Source organism: Lepisosteus platostomus, chromosome 1 (assembly GCF_059453375.1).
Source record: "Lepisosteus platostomus isolate fLepPlt1 chromosome 1, fLepPlt1.hap1, whole genome shotgun sequence".
Lineage (NCBI taxonomy): Eukaryota > Metazoa > Chordata > Actinopteri > Semionotiformes > Lepisosteidae > Lepisosteus > Lepisosteus platostomus.
In genome coordinates, this window is record NC_142611.1 from 52,721,229 (window position 1) to 52,742,253 (window position 21,025).

The following is a 21,025-nucleotide window of genomic DNA, read 5'->3' on the forward strand; positions in this document are numbered from 1 at the left end:
CCTACAAGTCTCATTATTTTTCCATTCTGCATTCTGATTTTGTTGCTGTTTAAATGCTGGGGCCGAATAATGAAGAGATTGCAGTTCCAAAGCCTTCTTTGCAAAGATCGTTTTCTGTTGCACACCTTTACAAACACAAGGAACAGAATGTGTCACAGAAAAGGTGTGCAGGTCACCCAGTACTGGTCACGTTTAATGAATGACTCTATTTTCCTTCTGCCCAGCAACAGAGCATCTGATTATTTGCTTTGCAGAAAACAACCAGATAGAGAGGTGTTAGTGTAATAAAACATGAATCTTTCCTTCTTTTTGAAACACAAATGTTTTGACACGCAGAGCTCCTTAAACACAAAGTAAGGGAGGTTTTCATGGTTCTACATGATGGCCAGAACAGAAACTGTTGTTGTAATTTAATCTTTCCTGCATCTGTTAAATCTCGTGCAAGGATTGTAATGTTCCTTAAACCTAAGTGTAGCACACAGTCATGCATGATTACATGATGAAAGGTATCACTGGCTCTCACTGGTGATTGTTAAGCCTCGCTGGTCTGTGGTCCTGTCCTGCGGTAACTTGTGCTGGTGAGTGTACTACAGTGTGCCGCTGTATTTCAGAGCCCTGCCCTGGAGCTGCTCTGGGAGAAGTGCTGCAGCGACAGTGTGTTGGTGAGGTCAGCCTGCTGTGATGCTCTGGTGCTGCTAGTGGAACAGAACCATGCTGATCTTCAATATGTGCTCAACAGCATCCTCAACCTCATTCCCTCTGCCAGGTAGAGTTGTCCACTGGCATCATTAAATAGCAGCCTGTTGCTAATAGTTTATTCACAGGTTACTGTTGCAAATTATGATTTTTGCTCATTCGGATCACCACCTGTGGATTCTGCTTTGTAATAAACCTGATTTTACTCACTCATTTTCCTTTTTAGTAATGAATTCAGTACATATTTTCATTGGCTGGAGAACGTGGTCTTTATCTTTTACTGCTGTCTAGTTTGGAGACATTTAAAAGAAGGGCTTCACATATCATGCCCCATCCTGTGGAGGTGGTAAAATCTTGTTTTTTGGGCTGTATAGATACACCTGGAATTAGGCAGTAGTTTTTTATATATCACATGTATTTTGTGGTTTGGAACAAGCTACCCAGCCATGGTCTAAAGCCAATACTTTGGCTTCATTCAGGAAACAGCTGAATGAGTTCAATGGATCAATTCGCCACTAGCTTCCCAACGGGCTCGATGGGCCGAATAGCCTCCTCTCATTTGTATCTCTTTTGATGTTTTTAAATGCTGCCTGATTCAGAAGCTAAGCAAGGCTGGGCCTGGATAGTGCTGAAATGGTACTCCGGCAAAGAAAAACAGCTTGCCACTTTAAGTGATATTATTCGACCAGACTATTCCCTTTTGGACAGAATTTTCAAGCCAATGCTGCAGTATGATAATCGTGAACACTGTGCTGTAGGAGATCAAGTCATGCAGATATGTTAATCTGAGGTCCAGACTACTTGGTTGTCAAAGATCATTAAAGATCTCATGATACTATTTACGACGAGTAAGAGTGTTAATTCTGGTGCCCTGGCTAAATTCCGTTGTTGGTTGGCATAATCTGTTATATCGAAAGCCCTCACTGAATTCATCTAATGAAGCAGTTTCTCTTTTCTCTACCTGATCTGCTCTGGAGTGGGGCCCATGATGGATAATAGCTAGGTGGTGCCACACTTCAGTGGATGAAGTACTCCTCCTATATACTGTATAAAGCAGTTCAGGATTATTGAGGATGAAAAGTATTACAGTACGTAAATGCAAGGAATTATTATATTCAAAAGCACTCCAATTACATATGCTCACAGGTGCTTTATATCAGGGTATTCCCTCAACATATGAATCTTCATATCTGAGTTGCACTTGAGAAAGGATGAGAAGCGATACTCAAGTGAAAGCATTTAAGAAACAAGTGTAGCGATCCTGTTCTGAAACCATTGATATAGAAATTGTATATGTTTGTTGCACTTGACTATAATGACTTAGCAGATGAGCTAAATTATTTGAAGAAGACAAAATATTGTCTGACACTGCATCCCATTAAGGACTGCCAATGACCTTTTCTGATTCCATGTGGCATATATTGGTGACTGGAAAGGGGCTACTTTTAAACATGATACAAAAATTGTATAAAGAAGAAATGGAAGAAATTACCAGTGGTCACATGTAATCATAATCGACTTTTTTTTGATTTGCAAAAAAATATAAAACAGGTCCCTTTGTAAGAAAAAGTTTATGATCAACAACAGGACAGAAAACTAGTTGATGACAAAAATGGAAACAAAAAATATTTCTTCAGTTTTTCTTCAGAGGCTTCCATATAGGTTTGGAGACTACTATTGCACGTCCAGAGAGCAGAATGTTATTGTAAATTTGTGTTTGATGGATCTTACTTAAATTAATATTTAGTGAATAAATGTGACCCAGGTTATTTCTGGAATTTATTCATTTATGTCAATTAGGATAATTGTGACTTTGCTCTGTGCAGTGATATAAAGATTTCAGTATGATATTCTTAGACTATGTTAAGCTCATTATTGAATTTATAACTTATGTTGTGTGATGTCTGTTGCTCCTGACTCAGTAGGGGTTTGGCTAAATCTAGATGGCACTGAACAGTATATTTACATGATCCCTTCAGCATTTGTCATGTGCTTATGGTACATTCCCAGCTGGTTCAAGTCTCTAAGGCATCCCCCAGCTCTTAAAGCTGCATAGTTCCTAGGCAGACACAAATATCTCCTCAGCCAAAATTGGTCAGGTAATGCAGTAACAGGTCCACAGCTCCATAAAATGAATGAGCCATTTTATACACATTCACTAGCACATGCAAGTGAATTCCTGTATTGTGCTTGGTGTTTTGTTAGAGTATTGTCTTTAAAAGGCTTCATTCTTTAATAATGCATAATTTTAATGCACCAACACCACTTCTGGAAAAATGCAATAAAATAATCAGTCACCTTCCATTCAATATACAGAATCATATTCAATATACATTTTACTCTTCCACATTGTGTAGTTTTTTTAGATACATCTCTCATGCAATAGTGCTGTTCAAAAAGGCATTGAAACATTGTAATGGGATTTTTAAATTCTGAGTGTTGTGATGTTGTATTCTCTTTGTGACAGTGGAAATAAAATGTTAAGCTGACCACTTTATTTTTGCTATATAAGTGGATGTGTTCCCTGGTTAAACAGAATCTTAAAATTAAAGATGGGGGGAAAAACAGACAGATTTAAAGTGTCAAATTCCCTACTGTGGGGCTGCTCTGACAGTTATAGTGGATGAAAGGAGAAGATTAAAGAAAGCTCAACCCACAGCCGTAGATAATTGATTTATAATGTATGAGCAGCAGCAGTAACAACCACTTGTCAGGGAATGTGAGTGCTGTGTCTCAGATCTGGTGGGCGACAGACCAGCTCTGCTTCTCCTTCCTCTGCTGTTCCCTAACCAAAAAGATGCTGCTGTTATTCTCCATTTGCTGAAGCTGCTTTTTGGCACAGTCTTATATTGTATGTGTATACTAATTACAAACAATAAAATAATGTAGGGATAACTTGAAAAATCAGTACACTATAGATGATGGCCTTCAGACACACAGTATTTGGACAATGAAGTAGTATTTTTACTATGAGCTCTATTCATTTTTCCTAAAAAACATGACTAATAATCACAGCTCTAACGTGTTATAGTTAATCGTTAATAGTTTTGGACCTGTTTTTTGAAAGAACAAAGGTTTTGGGATAGTGGGCCTACACGTGTATGTTTTTAGGTAATTAGACACTCATAACAGAGCCCTATCAACCTGCCTTTGACTTCAATGTTTAGTGTCCATACTTAAATGTCAAAATGAAAACGGTTAACTTTATTAGAGAAAAGCAGGCAATTTTGAAGCTGAAATAAAAGAAAACCTCAATCGTACCCATGGCACAGAGATTGGGCATACCAGAATCAACATTTTGGAAAATACTGAAGAAAAAACAAACCAGAGGTATATGTATAGAGCTGTCAAGACTGGGTCAGCCAAGAAAAGACATTTATGGTTGATGAAAGAAAAATTATTATAGCTGTCAAAATAAACCCTAAAAATTGTCAGTGATTGCTAGCAACCTCCAGATTGCTGGAGTGAGGATATCTGAATCCACAGTTCTCGGAAGACTGAGACAGCAGAAATACAAAGACTACACCACAATATGTAAATCTATCATCAGCACCAAGAACAGAAAAACAAGATTAAAATTTGATGGGATATACCGTACAAAGATGAGAAAGGAAAGATTTTTAACGAGGTTTTATACACAGATGAGCCAAATATAAACCTTTAGCAAAGTGCTGGAAAGGTTACAGTATGGAGAAAAAAATGAACTGCAGATGCTCCATAGAACATCACCTCATCTGTGAAATTTGGCAGAGGTAACATCATGGCCTGGGCATACATGGCTACCTCTGGAACTGACTAACTCATCTTTATTGATGGTATATCTAATGATGATGACAGCAGAATATTTTGCACTCAAATCAAAAGTATGCATAATGCTCAAAGGAATTGAGAAACCAACCCAGTGAATTTCTTCAGAATAAACAAACGCGAACAAGGAGCACAGATGAAAACTATGTGGCAGTGCACTTACAGTGGCAACAGGAAAAAAATGTATTTGCATGAGATCTAAGGGTGCTAAACTAGGACACAAATAGATCGTTGGTCAGATTTAGCCACTTTTTACCTTGCATTGTATTTGGCTCTTATGTCTTAGCTGTTTATCAATGACTTTCTAATATGATTTGTTCACATTATGGAGACAAATTCCTATACTAAATACTAGCTTTATTCTAGCTCTTCCACCTTCATGGTTTTGATGAGCTTGTGTTCCGCAGGAACCATTTCTGAACCTGCCGTTATTTTTTTTTATTTTTGTGCTTCCTGTGTGATTTTCATTTAACATATAAGCTTATCTCCCCAATTCCCACTACAAGAGCCATCTACTCCTTTTCATCCTGTGAGTACCACAGTGCGAAGGTCAGAGTTACCATTGGACTAGGGTTGCACTTCAAGCACTTCTGGCATGTGATACTGTATGTCACCAATATACTGCAAGTCACTGTTGTGCAATGAGGATATCATGGCTGATTGAAGGCTGCCCAACACCAGCCATATTTTGGCAAAACGTGGAAAGGGATTGTGACAGTGGTTCTCAAACTTTTTGGACCAAGTACCACCCCTGATCAAACCAAAGCATCCAAGTACCACCTACAAGTCATCTTCTCATAGGAACCCCAGAAATTCTCAATGACCAACATGAGCGTGCGTGTGCACACACACATATAATACATATTATAATAATAAACTTTATTTGATATAGCGCCTTTAAAGGTGGCTTCTCAAAGCCCTTTACAGAAAAAAAACAGGAACAACAGAAAATAAAAATAAACAATAAAAAAGCACCATTTCAGTGAGAGGGGTGAGCCTGTTTAGTCGAGCAAAGCAGAAGTGATTTCTTTTTTTGAGCCTTGATACAATTCACAACAGAGTCTAACAGATTTTAAATCGTCTGGCATTTTCTTGACGGCAAAGATCCCGCAGTGGAAGTTGCAATGCGCCCATTCATTTCTGCAGCAACCTCTCTAATTCGTGCAACTACACCGCTGTTTCGGCTTGTCATCGCTCTAGCACCGTCTGTACAAACTCCGACGCATTTTATCCAGTCGATGCCATTCTCTTCGATAAATTCATTCAGAAGCTGAAATATGTGCTCTCCTGTAGTTCCTGTTGGTAGCGGCTTACAGAACAGAAAGTCCTCATGGGACATACCCTCAAACTCGTATCTAACCTAAACGAGCAAATTGGCCAAATCGACTACAGACTCATCTAATTGTAGTGAAAAACATCTGCTCATCTTAATGCGCTCTATTAGCGTACTTTTGACATTGCCCGCCATTTCAATAATTATATGAATCATTGTGTCTTTCAGTGGGGGCAGCAGGTCCAGCTGTTTAGCAGCTTTTTCTTCACACATAATACGTCCGCTCTTTTGCCAACGGTAAATAAGGTTCTTCAAAAATAGTGTGGGGGTTACCTGCTTTAGCAATCCGCAAGCTTGCATTTTTCCCCGTTTCCGTTTCAGGAGTCTGTCTCAGAAGTTAAAAAGTTTTTATTTCATGCGCATGGGAGCGAAACACAAGAGACACTCGGTGTATTTTTCTCAAATTTACCTAGAACAGTTCTTAAATATTTTTCTGTTATCTATCACGCTTTCCTGTGCTCACAAGATTACCAGCGTTCCTAGCACGCATTTCTATGCATTCCTGTGTTTACAACATTGGCATTGTTCGAAACTCACGCACATTCTCCTACCTCCCTATTTGCTGGAGATACGTTTTTTTAAATGCAATTGGTCACTTACGTTCATAGCATGCATTCCTGTAGAGTGGTATAGAATTACAGAGTATCTCATGTCCACTCAAGTATTAGCGCGCGCTGTATCGTAGTACGTAGGCTGCGTATTCGATACGTCTTAAAATAGAAAATATGAAAACCCGTCCCAATTTTTCAGCGCACACAACACAGTTCCAGGGTCATGTGGCGTACCACCTGGCGGCACGCCACGTACCACTGCAGGTACGCGAACCACAGTTTGAGAACCACTGGATTGTGAGAACCTCAGAGATGAAGATGACATTCAGAAAAATTTTTCAATCACGTTTTACAGTAAACAGATTCCTTATGTAAGAAATTCAAATCTCAGGTGTTTTATGGATTAAGAGGTGAACAAACTGTTGATTAGAAGATTTAAATAAGATCTTAAGATAGTTCACTCAATCAAAAAGCAGACTGGTGATTCTTCAATCAGTGAGCTGTGGGTAGGAAAGAGTGGCTTTGTTTGTGTGGTGTTCTTGTGCTACAGATGAGACATTATTTGTCTTCATGTTTTACATGTTCTTAGCTGTGACTGAAATTACTTTTTGTTCCTTCACTTTCATGGCATTCATTACTACCACACTGCTGTTCTTGAGCTGTCACCTTGCTCATCTTGAGAGGAATGGTGTAGTTTTCCAATAAAATCCAGGTTTGTAATGTCAGAGCTTTAATTCTTTTATATTACAGTTTTCATGGGAACAAGCGGTGCTGGTTGGGGATCACTTTCAGCTCAGTCATGTGATGTGAAGAACCTCTGCAGAATTCTTGAGAAACCAAAGGTTATTCCTTACCCCAAAGTAGACTTAATTAACTGAAAATAAACATCAGACAGGCCAGCAGCCATTTCACCCTGCAGCTCTCAACTGGCAGCCCACTGAAGCTAAGCAGGGCTGAGTCTGGTCAGTACCTGGATGGGAGACCTCCTGGGAAGGTATGGTTGCTGCTGGAAGTGGTGGTAGAGGGACCGGGGGCGTGCCGACCCTGCAGTCTGTGTGGGTCCTAATGCCCCAGTATAGTGGTGTGGACACTATACTGTAGTGGGAGCCATCTTTTGGATAAGACGTTAAACCGAGGTCCTGACTCAGTGGTCATTAAAGATCTCCGGGCATTTCTCGAGAAGAGTAGGGAGGTATCCCAGTGTCCAGGCCAAATTTCCCTCCTCAGCCTATACCGTGGCCTCTAAATTGTCCCAATGTATGATTGGCTTGCACTTGCCCTGCAATGTGTACCCTGCCTTGTGTTCGTTGCTTGTCAGGTAGGCTCCGGCTTCCCATGACACTGTGTGGTATAAAGCGGTTTGGCAAATGACGTGACATGACATGAACATCCAACATAGGTAATTCTCTCTGTCTCTGTAATTAGCTGATTTTTTAATTGACAAAAGGAGTCCCTAGTCTCTTTGTACAGTATCTTTTGTGTTGTTATTAATTACATTATATAAAATATATCTTATGTCACTGAGGTCAGGTGACCATTAAACTGTGCTGCTTTTGGTTTGTAGGGATTAAGTTTTTGGAATACTGTATGTTTCTGTCACTAATTGTAGATCTTGCTCAGATAAGGTTTCTGTATTGATTATCACTCTCCACAACCTCAAGGAAAGTCTTGCTCACATGTGGTTCTGTCTGTGGAAACCTTAAAAGAATGATTATATGTCGAGATAATAACATCACATTTTACTGTTAATTATATTTTACTTTCACATTTGAATGATGGTGTTTGTCATTTTTAATTCCGAAGTCAGTGAGGTATTTTAGCCATTAATGAGTGTAACACAGCCCATGGCAACTTAACTCTCTTATTTCTGTATACATGATTATTTAGCTCCCGCTGTTGGGTGTATAGGTATTAAAATTAACTTTTTAAGGACTGCGTTAAAAATATTATTTAGACAAAATAATATCACAAGTGATTATTGTTGTCATTACTCATTTGGATGAAGCTTAAACACTGAAACATAAAATGAATTTGTGATACATTGAAATATTTTTTGTTATAATTACTGTATATTCATTTGCCCTTTGATCTCAGAACAGTTGTATTCTCTGCAATTAAGTCTTCCAGAAAATCTGACTTTTCTGAATCAGTTTCACTTTTATATGTTGTGATCTGAATAAAATATGCACAACATGAAATAGTTTCAATCAACAAGTTAGGACTTTCAAACCGTTTTTCACCATTATAATGAGTATTCGATGGGTTAGGAAAATGGTACAAACATCATTAAACCATACAACCATTCTTTGATTTGAAACTTTTGTGTATTAATAACTTGGCTTACATTATACACAATAGACTTTACTCATCAATTTTAAAAACATGCTTTTTTATTCTTAAGGTTAATGAGCTCCCTCTGGCCCATGAATAGTATGAAACTTGGAAAACATGAGTTTAGTTGAACAATCGTTATGTTTTTCTTCTAATTTATAAAAATTATTTTATATGGTTTTAAAAAAGGATTGTTTTTTATGAGCTGTCTGTAATTTAAAAAAATAGTCTGTTAGAATCTTGTTTTCTCAAATGAGTATTCACCTAATTTGATTTCATATATAAAAGAAACATTCATTTATATGTAAAATATGAAAAAGGAATCCTAATAATACATTAGAATTCACAGACAGTTGAAGGCTGTATCCTCAGAATCAGGTTTTGGATTTTGATAAAGCTACACCAGACATTATTGAAGAGAGATTGTAATTGATATGAATGGTGACCTACTTTTGTTTGCGATGCTGACAACTGGCATGTGAAATTCATATCCTTTTAAATGATTTCATATACTGCATGACTTGAGCTAAGCCCTCTAGAGCTACAGTATAGAAATGTGTAATACTGAAAGATATGAGCGATGGCAATTCCTGATTCTGAAAGGGAAACAATAGAAATTATTCATGTTTGTCTTTATGAACAGAATTTTAATATTGATGAAAACTGCAGTATTATTCTTCAGAAACAAGGACAGGTTTGATTTACTATAGCACTCTGAAAATACAAAAGTATTTGTATTAGATGTGTAATTACTTAATTGGTATCAAGATGTGTACTATTTTCTAGAGACTATTATTAGATGTCATAACATAGCATTATCCATTGTCTACTGTACATCTCCTGCAGAATTATGTTTTGCGACTTATATTGTAAGTCAAATTTGCAAAATGACAGTGTTTTCCATATACTGTATATTAGTGTTTTTTGATTGATTTCTGATAGTGATCAAATGTACACTTTTGAAGACGGCAAATAAACCTGCGTGAATCCTGGTTTGTGTTGCAGTTACTTCAATAAAATCAAATGAATTTTAAAAAAGAAAATATGGAAATAAATCAGCAAGACTTTAAGTACACTTATTCAGTTTCAGAAACTAAGCAAAGGAAATAAGGTTTCCATTAAAATGTAGTACAAAGGCATAACAATTTAAACATCTGATTCAGCACAGCACCAGATTATCATTTTCTCACCATTAATTTGCGTGAATCTTCTGATTCAATTAACCATTTCATTTTTGCAGCAATGTGCAAGGTCTGATAAAGGTGATTGGGAAGTTGCTGCAGATCCAGTCCTTGCAACACCTACAAGATGGAAAAGCAGTCTGCTGTCCTTATACTATAAGGTGAGTTGACTTTTTCAAGTCATTATGGTATGAGGAGCAAGTGTGATTTTAACGTTTTGAGTGCTAAATTAAAGCCTATGATCTCCACATGGAGTGTTTTATTAAATGGTTTCAGTAAATAGACCTTTGAAAAGTGCACCATGGCAGTAATGTGGCAACTGAGACTAAAAGATGAATCTTCTTTTCCAAGAGTACAATATATATATATCCACATTTAGAAATATTTACTGTATGTGGACTGTAAACTTTCAGACGCCTTGATGCAGTTGTTTCAGGGCATGTCACTGAAGAACAAAGCACAAGGTGTATTAACCTTTTTGCTGAAGTCCAGGCCCAAAAATTCTATTTCACTTGGACCTTGCTGTTGATTTCCATTCAGAGGTGAGAGAGTCACCTTGTTAGTATTGATAAACAGGGTTCATTTGACTAATTCAGTAATATAAGCCACAATCGATTGGCTAGTATCTAATTGATTTAATTTACAGGAAAAGGTTTAACGGTTGGTTGTACTGAGAAGCGGGGTGCTGTACGCATGCTGAACTGAAGGATTCTTTGTTTACAGCTGTTGCAGACAGGCTTGGTAGCTGTCTGCAAAGTACCCTCTGCCTGTTAATTGTTTGAAATGCTGCTTAAATAACTGCTATCTCTTATGAGAGTCATGCGGTAAATCAAATTGAACGTCTCTTAGGTTAAGAGATTTTTCCAAAGGTTAAGGTGGACCAAAGGTTAAGCACCGCTTTCAAGCGGTCTCTTAGCTCATGATCGTAATGCAGAGTGTCAAGGCGGCGATGGTGCCATTACACCAAGGGAGCTGACCTGCGTTGGATTGCGGTCAAGCAGTCAAGCATGCTGTATCTTAAAAGCGCAAACGTATTCATTTTTCAAACTTCAGTGTAAATCTCCCAGCACTTTGATGTTGGCCTCTTTGCATTGGCATCTTAAATCAGCTACAGTAAGACAATAAATATTAGAACAAATATTTTTTCCCTTTGGAGAAGAATAGCAGGAAAGATCTTTTGCTCCAAACAGCAGGGGGCTATGTTGGGTCTATTAGTTGTGGTACAGCTTAGCTTTAATTATACAATAAACACGATAAACTGTGACATTCACAATATTTAGCATTCGTTGAGCACTGTTGAAGCTCAATAATAGAAATAGATGCCAAAATGTGACATCAGAAATCCTTTAAATCATTTTTATTAAATATTAAAAGCATGAAAAACATCAAATGGAATCCCTACTGTTTTTCTTACATCATTAATGGTTTTGTAAGTACAGACAAAAGCTGCACTTATGAGAAAATATAGCTGATTCATAATGTGAGGATTCTTTGTTACATGTGTATGTGTTAGTCTTTGCAAATAGTGTTGGTTGCTGGATTTTATTTGAGGCTTGGGGGCTGTCTGGTAGCTCCCTGTGTTGTGGAGGCTATGTTTCAGTGCCAAAAAAAGATAACAAGTTTGACTGCTTTCTCATCTGCTTCCTGGGGATCATATGAGCTGGAAAGTTTTTACCATAGATCTCAAGGTAGCTGTAAGATGAAATTACCCTTTCATGTCTGTGTCATCCCAGCTTAATTCAATTTTGTGTGAAATATGTTTATATGGTTTCCGTATGAATTTTTCTATAAATTGCAAGAGCAGTTTGTTTTTTACCAAAGGTTACTTACTCTTTGCCTGGAGCTATTTTTCTTCATATAGAGTTTCGAATGTGTCTTTTTTTCTTCTCCTGAGCAAAATGTCTTTGCTAGGTTGAAATGTACAGTAGAAGTGTATCCACCTACCTTTAGAATTAGGTATGAAACTCCAAGGGCGCACTAACTGGAGGACTAGATTTATCATTTTACAGCCACCCAGGAGAAATTTGCATAATTCATGTCCTTTTCTGTTGATGTGAGAGTCCTACTTAATTGACTATGATTAAATTAGTTTTACACATTTTCTTTTAAGGGCAGGAAACGGGATGTTAAACTTTAGGTTGCCCTAAGCTATGAGTTTTAAATATTTACTCCTTGTTCTTGTATGCACAGAACTTTGCATTAATTACCTTTTAATCATCCATCCATCCATCTCCTAACTACTTCATCTAATTCAGGGTCGCAGGGGAGCTGGGGCCTATCCTGGCAAACAATGGGCACAAGGTGGAATACAGTCTGGACCGTAGGCCAGTCCACCTCAGGGCACACACAGACACAGACAGAGACACGTACACACTCACACGAGGCCAGTTTCCCCAGAAACCAATTAACCGTCCAGCATGTCTTGGGACTGTGAAGAAACCAGAGCATCTGGAGGGAACCCACGTTAACGTGAGAGAAATATACTAAAATCACGTAGATGGCACCCTAGGTATGGAATTAAATCCAGGATCCCAGTGGTGCGAGGCAGCACTACTAACCACGAAGCCGCTGCGCCTCCCCCCTTTTAGATAGATAGATAGATAGATACTTTATTGATCCCGTGAGGGAAATTGCAGTGCAACAGCAGCTTAACACACACAACACAGCCACAGTGTAACGAATTATATACTAATAGTACAATACATACAATACAATACAAGAGTTACTCACAGTCCGGACACACAAGAGGAAACTAGAACAGAACAGTACACAGAAAATCGTATCACACGTATGAATATAAATATAGATGTAACCATAGATATAAATATAAATATAAATGTATTGCACAGGTCCCTGGCATATATTGCACAAAAGTGGTTGTAAACGGGAAAAAGAAAAAGAAAAAGAAAAAGAAAAAGAAAGAGAACAGATGTAGCAGTATATGTGTATATGCGTTTAGTCCAGAAACAGGTCACTGTCGCTGTTGCCTCTGCCAAGACGCAAGGTGGATGCGTTGTACAGTCTTATGGCAGACGGCAAGAATGACCTCCTGTAGCGCTCCCTGTCGCACCGTGGGTGAATCAGTCTATTGCTGAACGTGCTCTTCATTCCTGCAAGCCTGTCATAGAGGGGATGGGAGAAGTTGTCCATGATGGCCTCCAGTTTGGACATCATTCTCCTCTCAGCCACTACCTCCAAGGGGTCCAGGTCAGACCCAATGACAGAGCTCGCTCTCCTGATGAGCTTGTTCAGCCTTTTGGAATCTACTGCTCTAATCCCAGAGCCCCAGCACACCACTGCGTAGAAAATGGCACTCGCTACCACCGACTGATAAAACATGTGTAGCATCTTACTACACACATTGAAGGACCTGAGCCTCCTCAAGAAGTAAAGTCGGCTCTGTCCGTTCTTATAGATGGCCTCGATGTTCTTAGACCATTCCAGTCTATCGTCGATGTGCACTCCCAGGTACTTGTACGAGTCCACCATCTCCACGCCACTCCCATGGATGTAGACAGGAGTAGGTTTGACCTTTTTCCTCCTGAAATCTACCACCAGTTCCTTTGTCTTTGTAACATTCAGTTCCAAGTGGTTCACCCCACACCACTCCACAAAGCTGCTGACCAGTCCTCTGTACTCCTCCTCCTGCTCACCCTTGATACATCCAACAATCGCAGAGTCATCTGAGAACTTTTGCAGGTGGCATGACTTTGAGTTGTACTTAAAGTCCGAAGTATAGAGGGTGAAGAGGAATGGAGAAAGAACTGTCCCTTGAGGTGCCCCTGTGTTACTCACTACCAGTTCAGACACGCAGTTCTGAAGTCTCACAGACTGTGGTCTGCCCGTCAGGTAGTCAGTGATCCACGAGGTCATGGAGGCATCGACTTTTAATCGTATTCAGTGGTGTCATACTTTTTACGTTGTGTATACAGTATCACTGTTTCTTGTGTGCTTGCTTATTTGATACTTTTTTAACACATAATCTTACCATTCCTATCATAACCTAAAAAAAATGAATAAGAGGAAAGTAGTTTTCAGTAGTTTTTCTTCTCATCCACTATTAATAATACAGTTAACGTAGGATGAAGTATGATCACTGATCTGTAAAACACAGGAAGTGCAAAAGGCCTTTAAGAATGTGGTATGTGGTATAAATACCTTGCATTGTCCATTTATCCATTACCAGATAGTCACTTATTTGTGGTTAAATTGACATGTAAAAGGTCTTATTCTTTTACTTGTGTGAGCATATTTGCATTTGTCCTGTTAAGTGTTATTCTTCCTGTGAGGATGGACTCTTGCAGGGAAAACATTTTAAAAGATGTTGAGAATCTCCAGTACCTTTTGTTCTTAAAGTATGAATCAATTGGAAGAGTCATTATAAAAAGCTCAGAGACAGGAACCTGTTTCATTCCAGACTTACACCTCATTTCAATGCTGACATTTCCTGAACTTGCATTTGAACTGGTAAGGACCAAGGTCAACCTGTCAGGTACCTTTCTCATTTTGTTTTATTCTTAAAGCAGTTAATAGTGTGTGTGTCTGCTGGCTGGGCGTGATTGATGGCCTGCATTGATATGTGGGCTGGATTTAAGCACTTTACAGTGGCACGTTTGCTGTGGGAAACTCAAGAAGAGAGATGGTCAATGAGATTGTGGGAGTGCGCTTTGTTCCCCTGACTGACAGCTTGTAGGTGAATGAGGCCATTAGTCCTTTATACCTTGGACTTCTGACTTGTGTTCACAAAGATGAGCTTGAAGATTGATATTATGCAATGGTTACTTTAAGAAGCTCAATTTGTTTTCCCTTCTCTAGCAAGTTCTGCTTATGCTTTTGTAAGTTTTTAAATATTTTTATTTAGCAAATTGTTTTCTGTTGTGGGGCAGATAATTTAGTTATGACTAATATATGAGCCATGAAAACCACTGACTGAAGAATTCACATGCAAACTGCAATTATTATGTGTTCCACCATCACAGGCCATTATCATGTTTTCCACCATGGGATTGCCCTGACTTGAATTAAAGTAATATTGAGAGGAAACTGTAAGTCAGCGTGTTTTTGTTGCACCTTGTTTATTTAAACTGTGAGTAGAACTTAGTAATGTCCTCATTCTATTCTCATAACAGAGGGTATCCAGTCTTGGGCTGTACTCTTGTGAATAGGAGGAAGAAATGGCAACAGGTGTTGGCAACAGATTGTGTCTGTGCTGCTTTACTCATTTATTATTACTATATGAAGATTAAAATAATCATCATTATTTGTTTGGCCCTTACACACGTCTTGAAACAATTAATCTATTTTTTTTTCCAAACAGACAGATGTGGTTTTCTTAAATTTCATGGAACTCGGATTTAGTAATTTATGAAACAAAGTGTAAAGAATGGGAGTTCAGTATATGCCCTATTTAAGAAACCTGACTAAATCCTGACTGATTGGTGCAACAGTCATTAGCCGGTCTAGCAAAGTAAATACCATTTTGCTCACTTATCCCTGTATCATGTGCAGTGGTGTTTTATTGGGTTGAAGATCATGTTTATATATGCATTTATTTCTTTCATTTAATTTTAGTTTACTGTATTAAATTACATCCATTATTAAAAAAAGATCTGGTACTGATTATTTCTCATTCAGATTCCTGTTAATACTTTTACGTTTATCTGTTTAGCAAAATTCTACCTGCTTAATCTTTAAGCCTAAATCATAGTGTGAGACGTTATGATGCACAATCTTTATTTTTGGTTCTAAGGGATCACAAAAACATCACTTCCTTAAAAATAAAAGAAAATCCTTCAAAGTGACCTGATTTGTATTATATTCATTACTTCACAATTGGTTAAAGAAGTTCCAGTAGGTAACTGCATGCATAGGCTGCAAAGGAACAGGAAAAGAGACATAGGAGCCTTCTTGTACAGTCAAAATGTTGTCTCTTTTCTTTTTTTTTCAGCATGGTACAAACCTTTACCTGTTACTTCACAATTGGTATTTTTCTGTTTACAGATTATAAGTGTGCATTCAAAGCTTGTAACTTTTGTTTATTATACATCAAGTACACTTCTTAGAAAATAACTGCAAATAACATAAAATGATAATACTGTGTGATCTGATTATCTGTGCAATCTGTATAGTTAGTTTAATTAACACCTTTTCCTTTCATTTTACAACAGGACCCTTTTCTTTGTCCTTTTTAAAATATTTAATAGAAAACATTAATACTGCACATTAATGTTGTTTTCCTCATATACTTTCTGGTACACCAGCAGCAATAATTTTTATTCAGCAGCTTATCCTTCAGAAGGTAAAGAGTTGACTTTCACTCCTTTGATCAGTGGGGGAGAACATGCTTAAGTTGCAATTTTTCAGTTTCAAAATATGGTTTCAAACGGGGTGTAGAATCTGATCTTTAGGATTTCCTTGGCTGACTCTTCCAAAACACCTTTGTTATCTCTAGTTGGATATCTTTTTTACCATACTGAGTAGTCAGAGATCTGAGTATCTGTCTGAAATAGTTTTTACTGGCTTCATGTGGTTTCCGAAGCTGGTGGAGTGTAAGGTAAGATTCCTATGGTTTTGAAGATGGAGCCCTGTTTGTCTGTGTATGATGTATTTGACAATCCGATTATCTATGGTTGTAAATTTGAATTTTGTGCAGAAACCCTCCACATCCATATGTTACCATCTTGGAAAACCGACCAGACTGCTGGCCAGTCCTTTTGAGGGAGATTGGCGACTACATACAGCAGTGCATTAAAAAGTAAGTGATCTACACTGTTGTGTAACAACAGGTGTGTGAAATCATTAAACATCACAAACATTCAGATGCTTTTTACAGTGTTATTCAGCCACTTTTCAGACTTTTTTACTAAATCATTAGATCGTTGTTTTTTGGGTCATTTGATGAAAAGGTAGTTTGATTTGAATTTGTACCATTAGCTGAACCTTGTATAACTGTGATAATACTGTGTAGTTCAAAGTTAAGGCTAAGGTTCGATTTGTTTGATTTACATACACATTAATGCTGTGTTAGGAATATGATTAGTGATCCCCAAGCAACCTGAGCGAGCTTGAGCGAATCTGCAAAGAGTAATGGGCAAAACATCCACCAAGCTTGTGTGCAAAGCTGGCAGAGACATACGAAAGAAGACTTGTGTGGCTGTAATAGCTGCCAACTGTTCTGTCAACAAATATTATTTTCAGGGGTCTGAATATTTATGCAATCAACGCATTTGTTTTCTGTTTTAGATCTTGTTGAAATTTAATGTAGCTGCTGTTGGTCTTAAAAGTCTTTAATTTGAGTGTTCAGGTACTGAATATTGATTTAAAATTACACGAAGTACTCTAAATTGACTACCTGTGTTATTTTGTACGTTATGAGCCATGTCCATTCCCTGTGAATTGCATGTTAGTCGGACTTTGTACAGCAATTTGCAGAAAGGCACACTTTCTTCTAATTTAAGCAAATTGTGATTGAGGTGGTGTTGCACTATTTACGTGGCGGAGCCAAAAGTTGCATTATGTTTACCACATTTGAAAAATGTAACCACGTGGCAAATCTTAATAACATTAACTTCTTTTCAGAAGTTAAATGTTTTTTCTTCTTTTCATGCATTCAGCTGTTTGTAGTTAATTAAACAGCAGTAGTGTGATCATTCAGTTCAGTATATAAAAGTGTTACACATTATGCTATATATTGCACAGTTGTAGCACTCTTACTATATTTTATTTGGCCAGCTTCACTTAATTTTTGTCTATTATACTTCTACCATACAGAAAAAAATCATTTTAGATATTACAATCATTATACAGTACATGCAAAAAAAACTGAGGTAAGGTGAAGTTGTTGTTGTGCAGATGAAGTTTGTCAGAGAATTCTCACATCTGACAAGATGAAAATGATGATGCCTTCTTCTTGCTGTAGAATGGAGCCTGCCTATGTGGCCATGCTGACTCCATTCCTCAGGTATGTGTACTGTGAGCCCCTGCACTTATCTGAGCATGCCGAGTTCAGACAGAACCTCCTCAGAGTGCTGGTGCCACACTGCCAAGAAAAAGGCGAAGAGAGTGAGCCTTCCTCGGTGGCGCAGTGTGTGATTCGCTCGCTCTTCGATCTGATCCCACATCTCCAGGTAAGCTTTAGGGGACGTTGCTTTCTTTCAATTTGAGGTGAAATGCAGGTTTTGGATACTTAAGGATGTCCATCTCCTTTTAACTATAAAACATTTCTTTTGTGCCACCAGTATGTTGAGATGTAGTAAAGTCACTTCAGACACCAACGATTTCACATCTGATTTAAAAGATCGAGCGATTCTGATGTTCATGATAGGGATCAATGATGGGAGGAAAATCCACTAAAGGCTATTTGGCCTCAGCAGATGTTAGATGAGAAGCATGACAATGAAGTCGCATTGAATGACGACTCCAGTCAGTTCACGCTCAAACAAGAGCCTCACTCACCTGATTCCATTATATCAGTGTAAGAGTCAGACACATGTTTAGGAAGGACTAGCACACATTTCATTACCTGACTAGTTTGTAGATATCACACACTCTTGTAAATAGGACATTGTAAGCTTGTAAGCGATTCTGGCCTTGTGTTATTGGTGTTAGTGTTCTGTGCCTTCTCTCTCTTCTCCCATGTTGCAGTGTCTCCACCAGTGACATCTTACTGTATGTCTTGTCTAGTGATGGCATTTTTTAATTGAAAAGGAAGTTGGAATTGAACGAAGGATGAGAGTTGTGTCACTAAGTAGCAGCTTGAGGGTGTGATTTGTGAATTATCATGAAAATGTACAGTAATTGTGTTTTTTCTGGGGGGGATTTGGAGGTTTGTTTGTTCATTCCTGTGTTCAGAATTTAAAGCCTAACATTTTTTTGGCCACTGTACTCCAGAGTTCAGTTTTTCCTTTGTTACTGGATCAGTTGCCATTGACAATTAGCAAATGGTTGAAATTACAGAGTGACCCAAAGATGACCTGTTTGTAATGTTGGTGATCAGAGAGGAACACAGGGCATCTGTCTGTCTTCATCTGTATCTCTAGAGATCTTGGGTTTGTGTTTCTAAAAGTAAACTGTGGGTTACTAGGAGTGTTAAAAAAACGAATCTGGTTAGGAGTTAGGATTTCTGTTTTTTTGCTAAAATAATAAATACATAGTATTTTTTAAATAAATATGAATTATAGTAGTAATAAATAATAATAGTAATAAGTATTATTTACTAATGAAGAATGAATCTAAGTATAACAAGCACTCAAAATATAGTTCATACAGGCTTTCCCTACTTGAAGACTAGCGACGTTACAGTCTTTTACAAAATAATAATATAATAGTTATTGTAGTTTAGAAATGAAAAAAATTAACACTATCATCTTGTATTATAATGGTAGAAGCACAAAAGTTATAAGCATCCTATCGCAAATGTGTCAATTCATAATGTCCTCTAATCTTCAAGCATTTACAGGAGGAAAAAATTAAAAAATGAGTGATACACAAAAGACAAAAAGATTTAATTAGTTTACCTAGTCAATAACAATGTGTTTTGTTTTTTTAGGTTGTCACTGTAACTCAAGTGGTGGAGCTGGGTCTGTTTTTGAAAGAGCTCTCCTCAAATTTGCTGAAACATGCCAAGTTTTGGAAAACAGAGCTGTGCCAGCTGTCACTCCAGCTGCTGTGTGCCTGTGAGCTCAACTTGAGGATCACTGGCGAATTCTCAGCTTTGATTGACCTCATTGAGAATCATCTTGAGGTCTGCTCTGAGGTGAGGAGTGACACGCGTGCTGGGCGATATGGGAGTTCTTAAAACAGCCTTTACTTGCATGGTTGGCCAGACATTCAGTTTGTGAAGTGGGTTTAGTCTTGCTGAAGTGTTGTGGTGATGTGTTTTGATATGGCAGAATAAATCAAGCCCAGTAAGAACTTCCATTTCATGACAAGAGCAGTCAGGAAAAGCTACCTTAGAGATTTCTCACTGTTTGATACATGTTTGCATTGCAAGAGTAGTTGGAAAAATTTACAGGAAATATCAAAAGGGAAATATTATGGTAAGCTTTGGGTCATCGGTTTTGTGAGTCATGCAGCTGGGAGATTTTAGATGTTTTCTGCACTGATGTGGCTGGGGACACACAAATCATCCAGTTTGCAATTGGTTGGCACTGCTATAATGAGATTTACTTGGCAGTGACTAATGTCAGTTCCACATGTGGTAAATCCACTAAAATTTGATTATTTCTGTGACCTTTCAGCTGTAACTAAATGGAAGGGATCAGAGCTTTGTTCACTATGTGTGAACTTGATTTGTTTTGATTTGATTTGTTTTTAAGAATCACTGGTCATTATAATGATTGTCCAGAAAGAGCTACACTGGCTACTACACTGTCAAGGGCTGGGTGGGGAACATGGACTAATACTTCTTTAGTTCCCCTTTAATAACTAACTCTGCACAGGTATTACTATATGTAAGACAGGGGAGAGAGATATTTTCCCCTTGGGTGCAGTATCATGACCACATTTGCTGACATTTTTGAATAAGAGGAAATAGGATCTTTCAGTGTTAAACTAACAGAAATTTCAATAGCAGTGTTGTTTTTTTGGAGAAAAATGTGAAATTGAGAGCTCTTTGACTTTCACTTTGCTTCCATGGGTTTTCATTTCATGGGTTTATTTTATATGTTAGCAGTATTATAATTCTGTACAGTGTTTTATATATACTGTATATATACAGGTATATATTTATTTTCTAAGTTTTTGCTTGCATGCTATGTTCGTTTGCTTCCCTGTCTTTTATCATTAGTTCTACAAATTAAACATATTTTAAAATATATTTTCGGTTTAACGGTTTGTGCTTCCAGCTTGAATTGTCACATTTGCACAGTAGTTTCTAAGGTAGAATCCAGTTCACTCTCTATGTGACAGCCAGTGTGAAGCTTATCGTATGGTTTTCCTCAGGCTAAAGAAAGTCTTAATACTGACAATTCTAATAATGTTAAATAAACTACCAAGGCCAATTTAGAATATATGTTCATGTTTACCTGGGAAATTTAATAAGGTGGATGAAAGGAAACCACATTGCTTTTAGAACATAATATAGCAGTATGTCATTGTAAAATATTGGTGGAAGTAAGGATAATTTG

General features: G+C 37.8%; 1 protein-coding gene across 2 annotated transcripts in view; it reads left to right on the plus strand.

The window, feature by feature from the left end:
• Window positions 1–21,025, plus strand: part of focad (focadhesin) — a 101,455-nt gene that overhangs the window by 5,414 nt on the left and 75,016 nt on the right. For both annotated transcript variants that reach the window (XM_088632027.1, XM_088632036.1), the window contains exons 4-8: window positions 612–766; window positions 9,959–10,060; window positions 16,552–16,653; window positions 17,818–18,025; window positions 19,447–19,653. In XM_088632027.1, coding sequence (XP_088488153.1) covers window positions 612–766; window positions 9,959–10,060; window positions 16,552–16,653; window positions 17,818–18,025; window positions 19,447–19,653 — 774 coding nt within the window. The remainder of the gene's footprint in view (window positions 1–611; window positions 767–9,958; window positions 10,061–16,551; window positions 16,654–17,817; window positions 18,026–19,446; window positions 19,654–21,025) is intronic.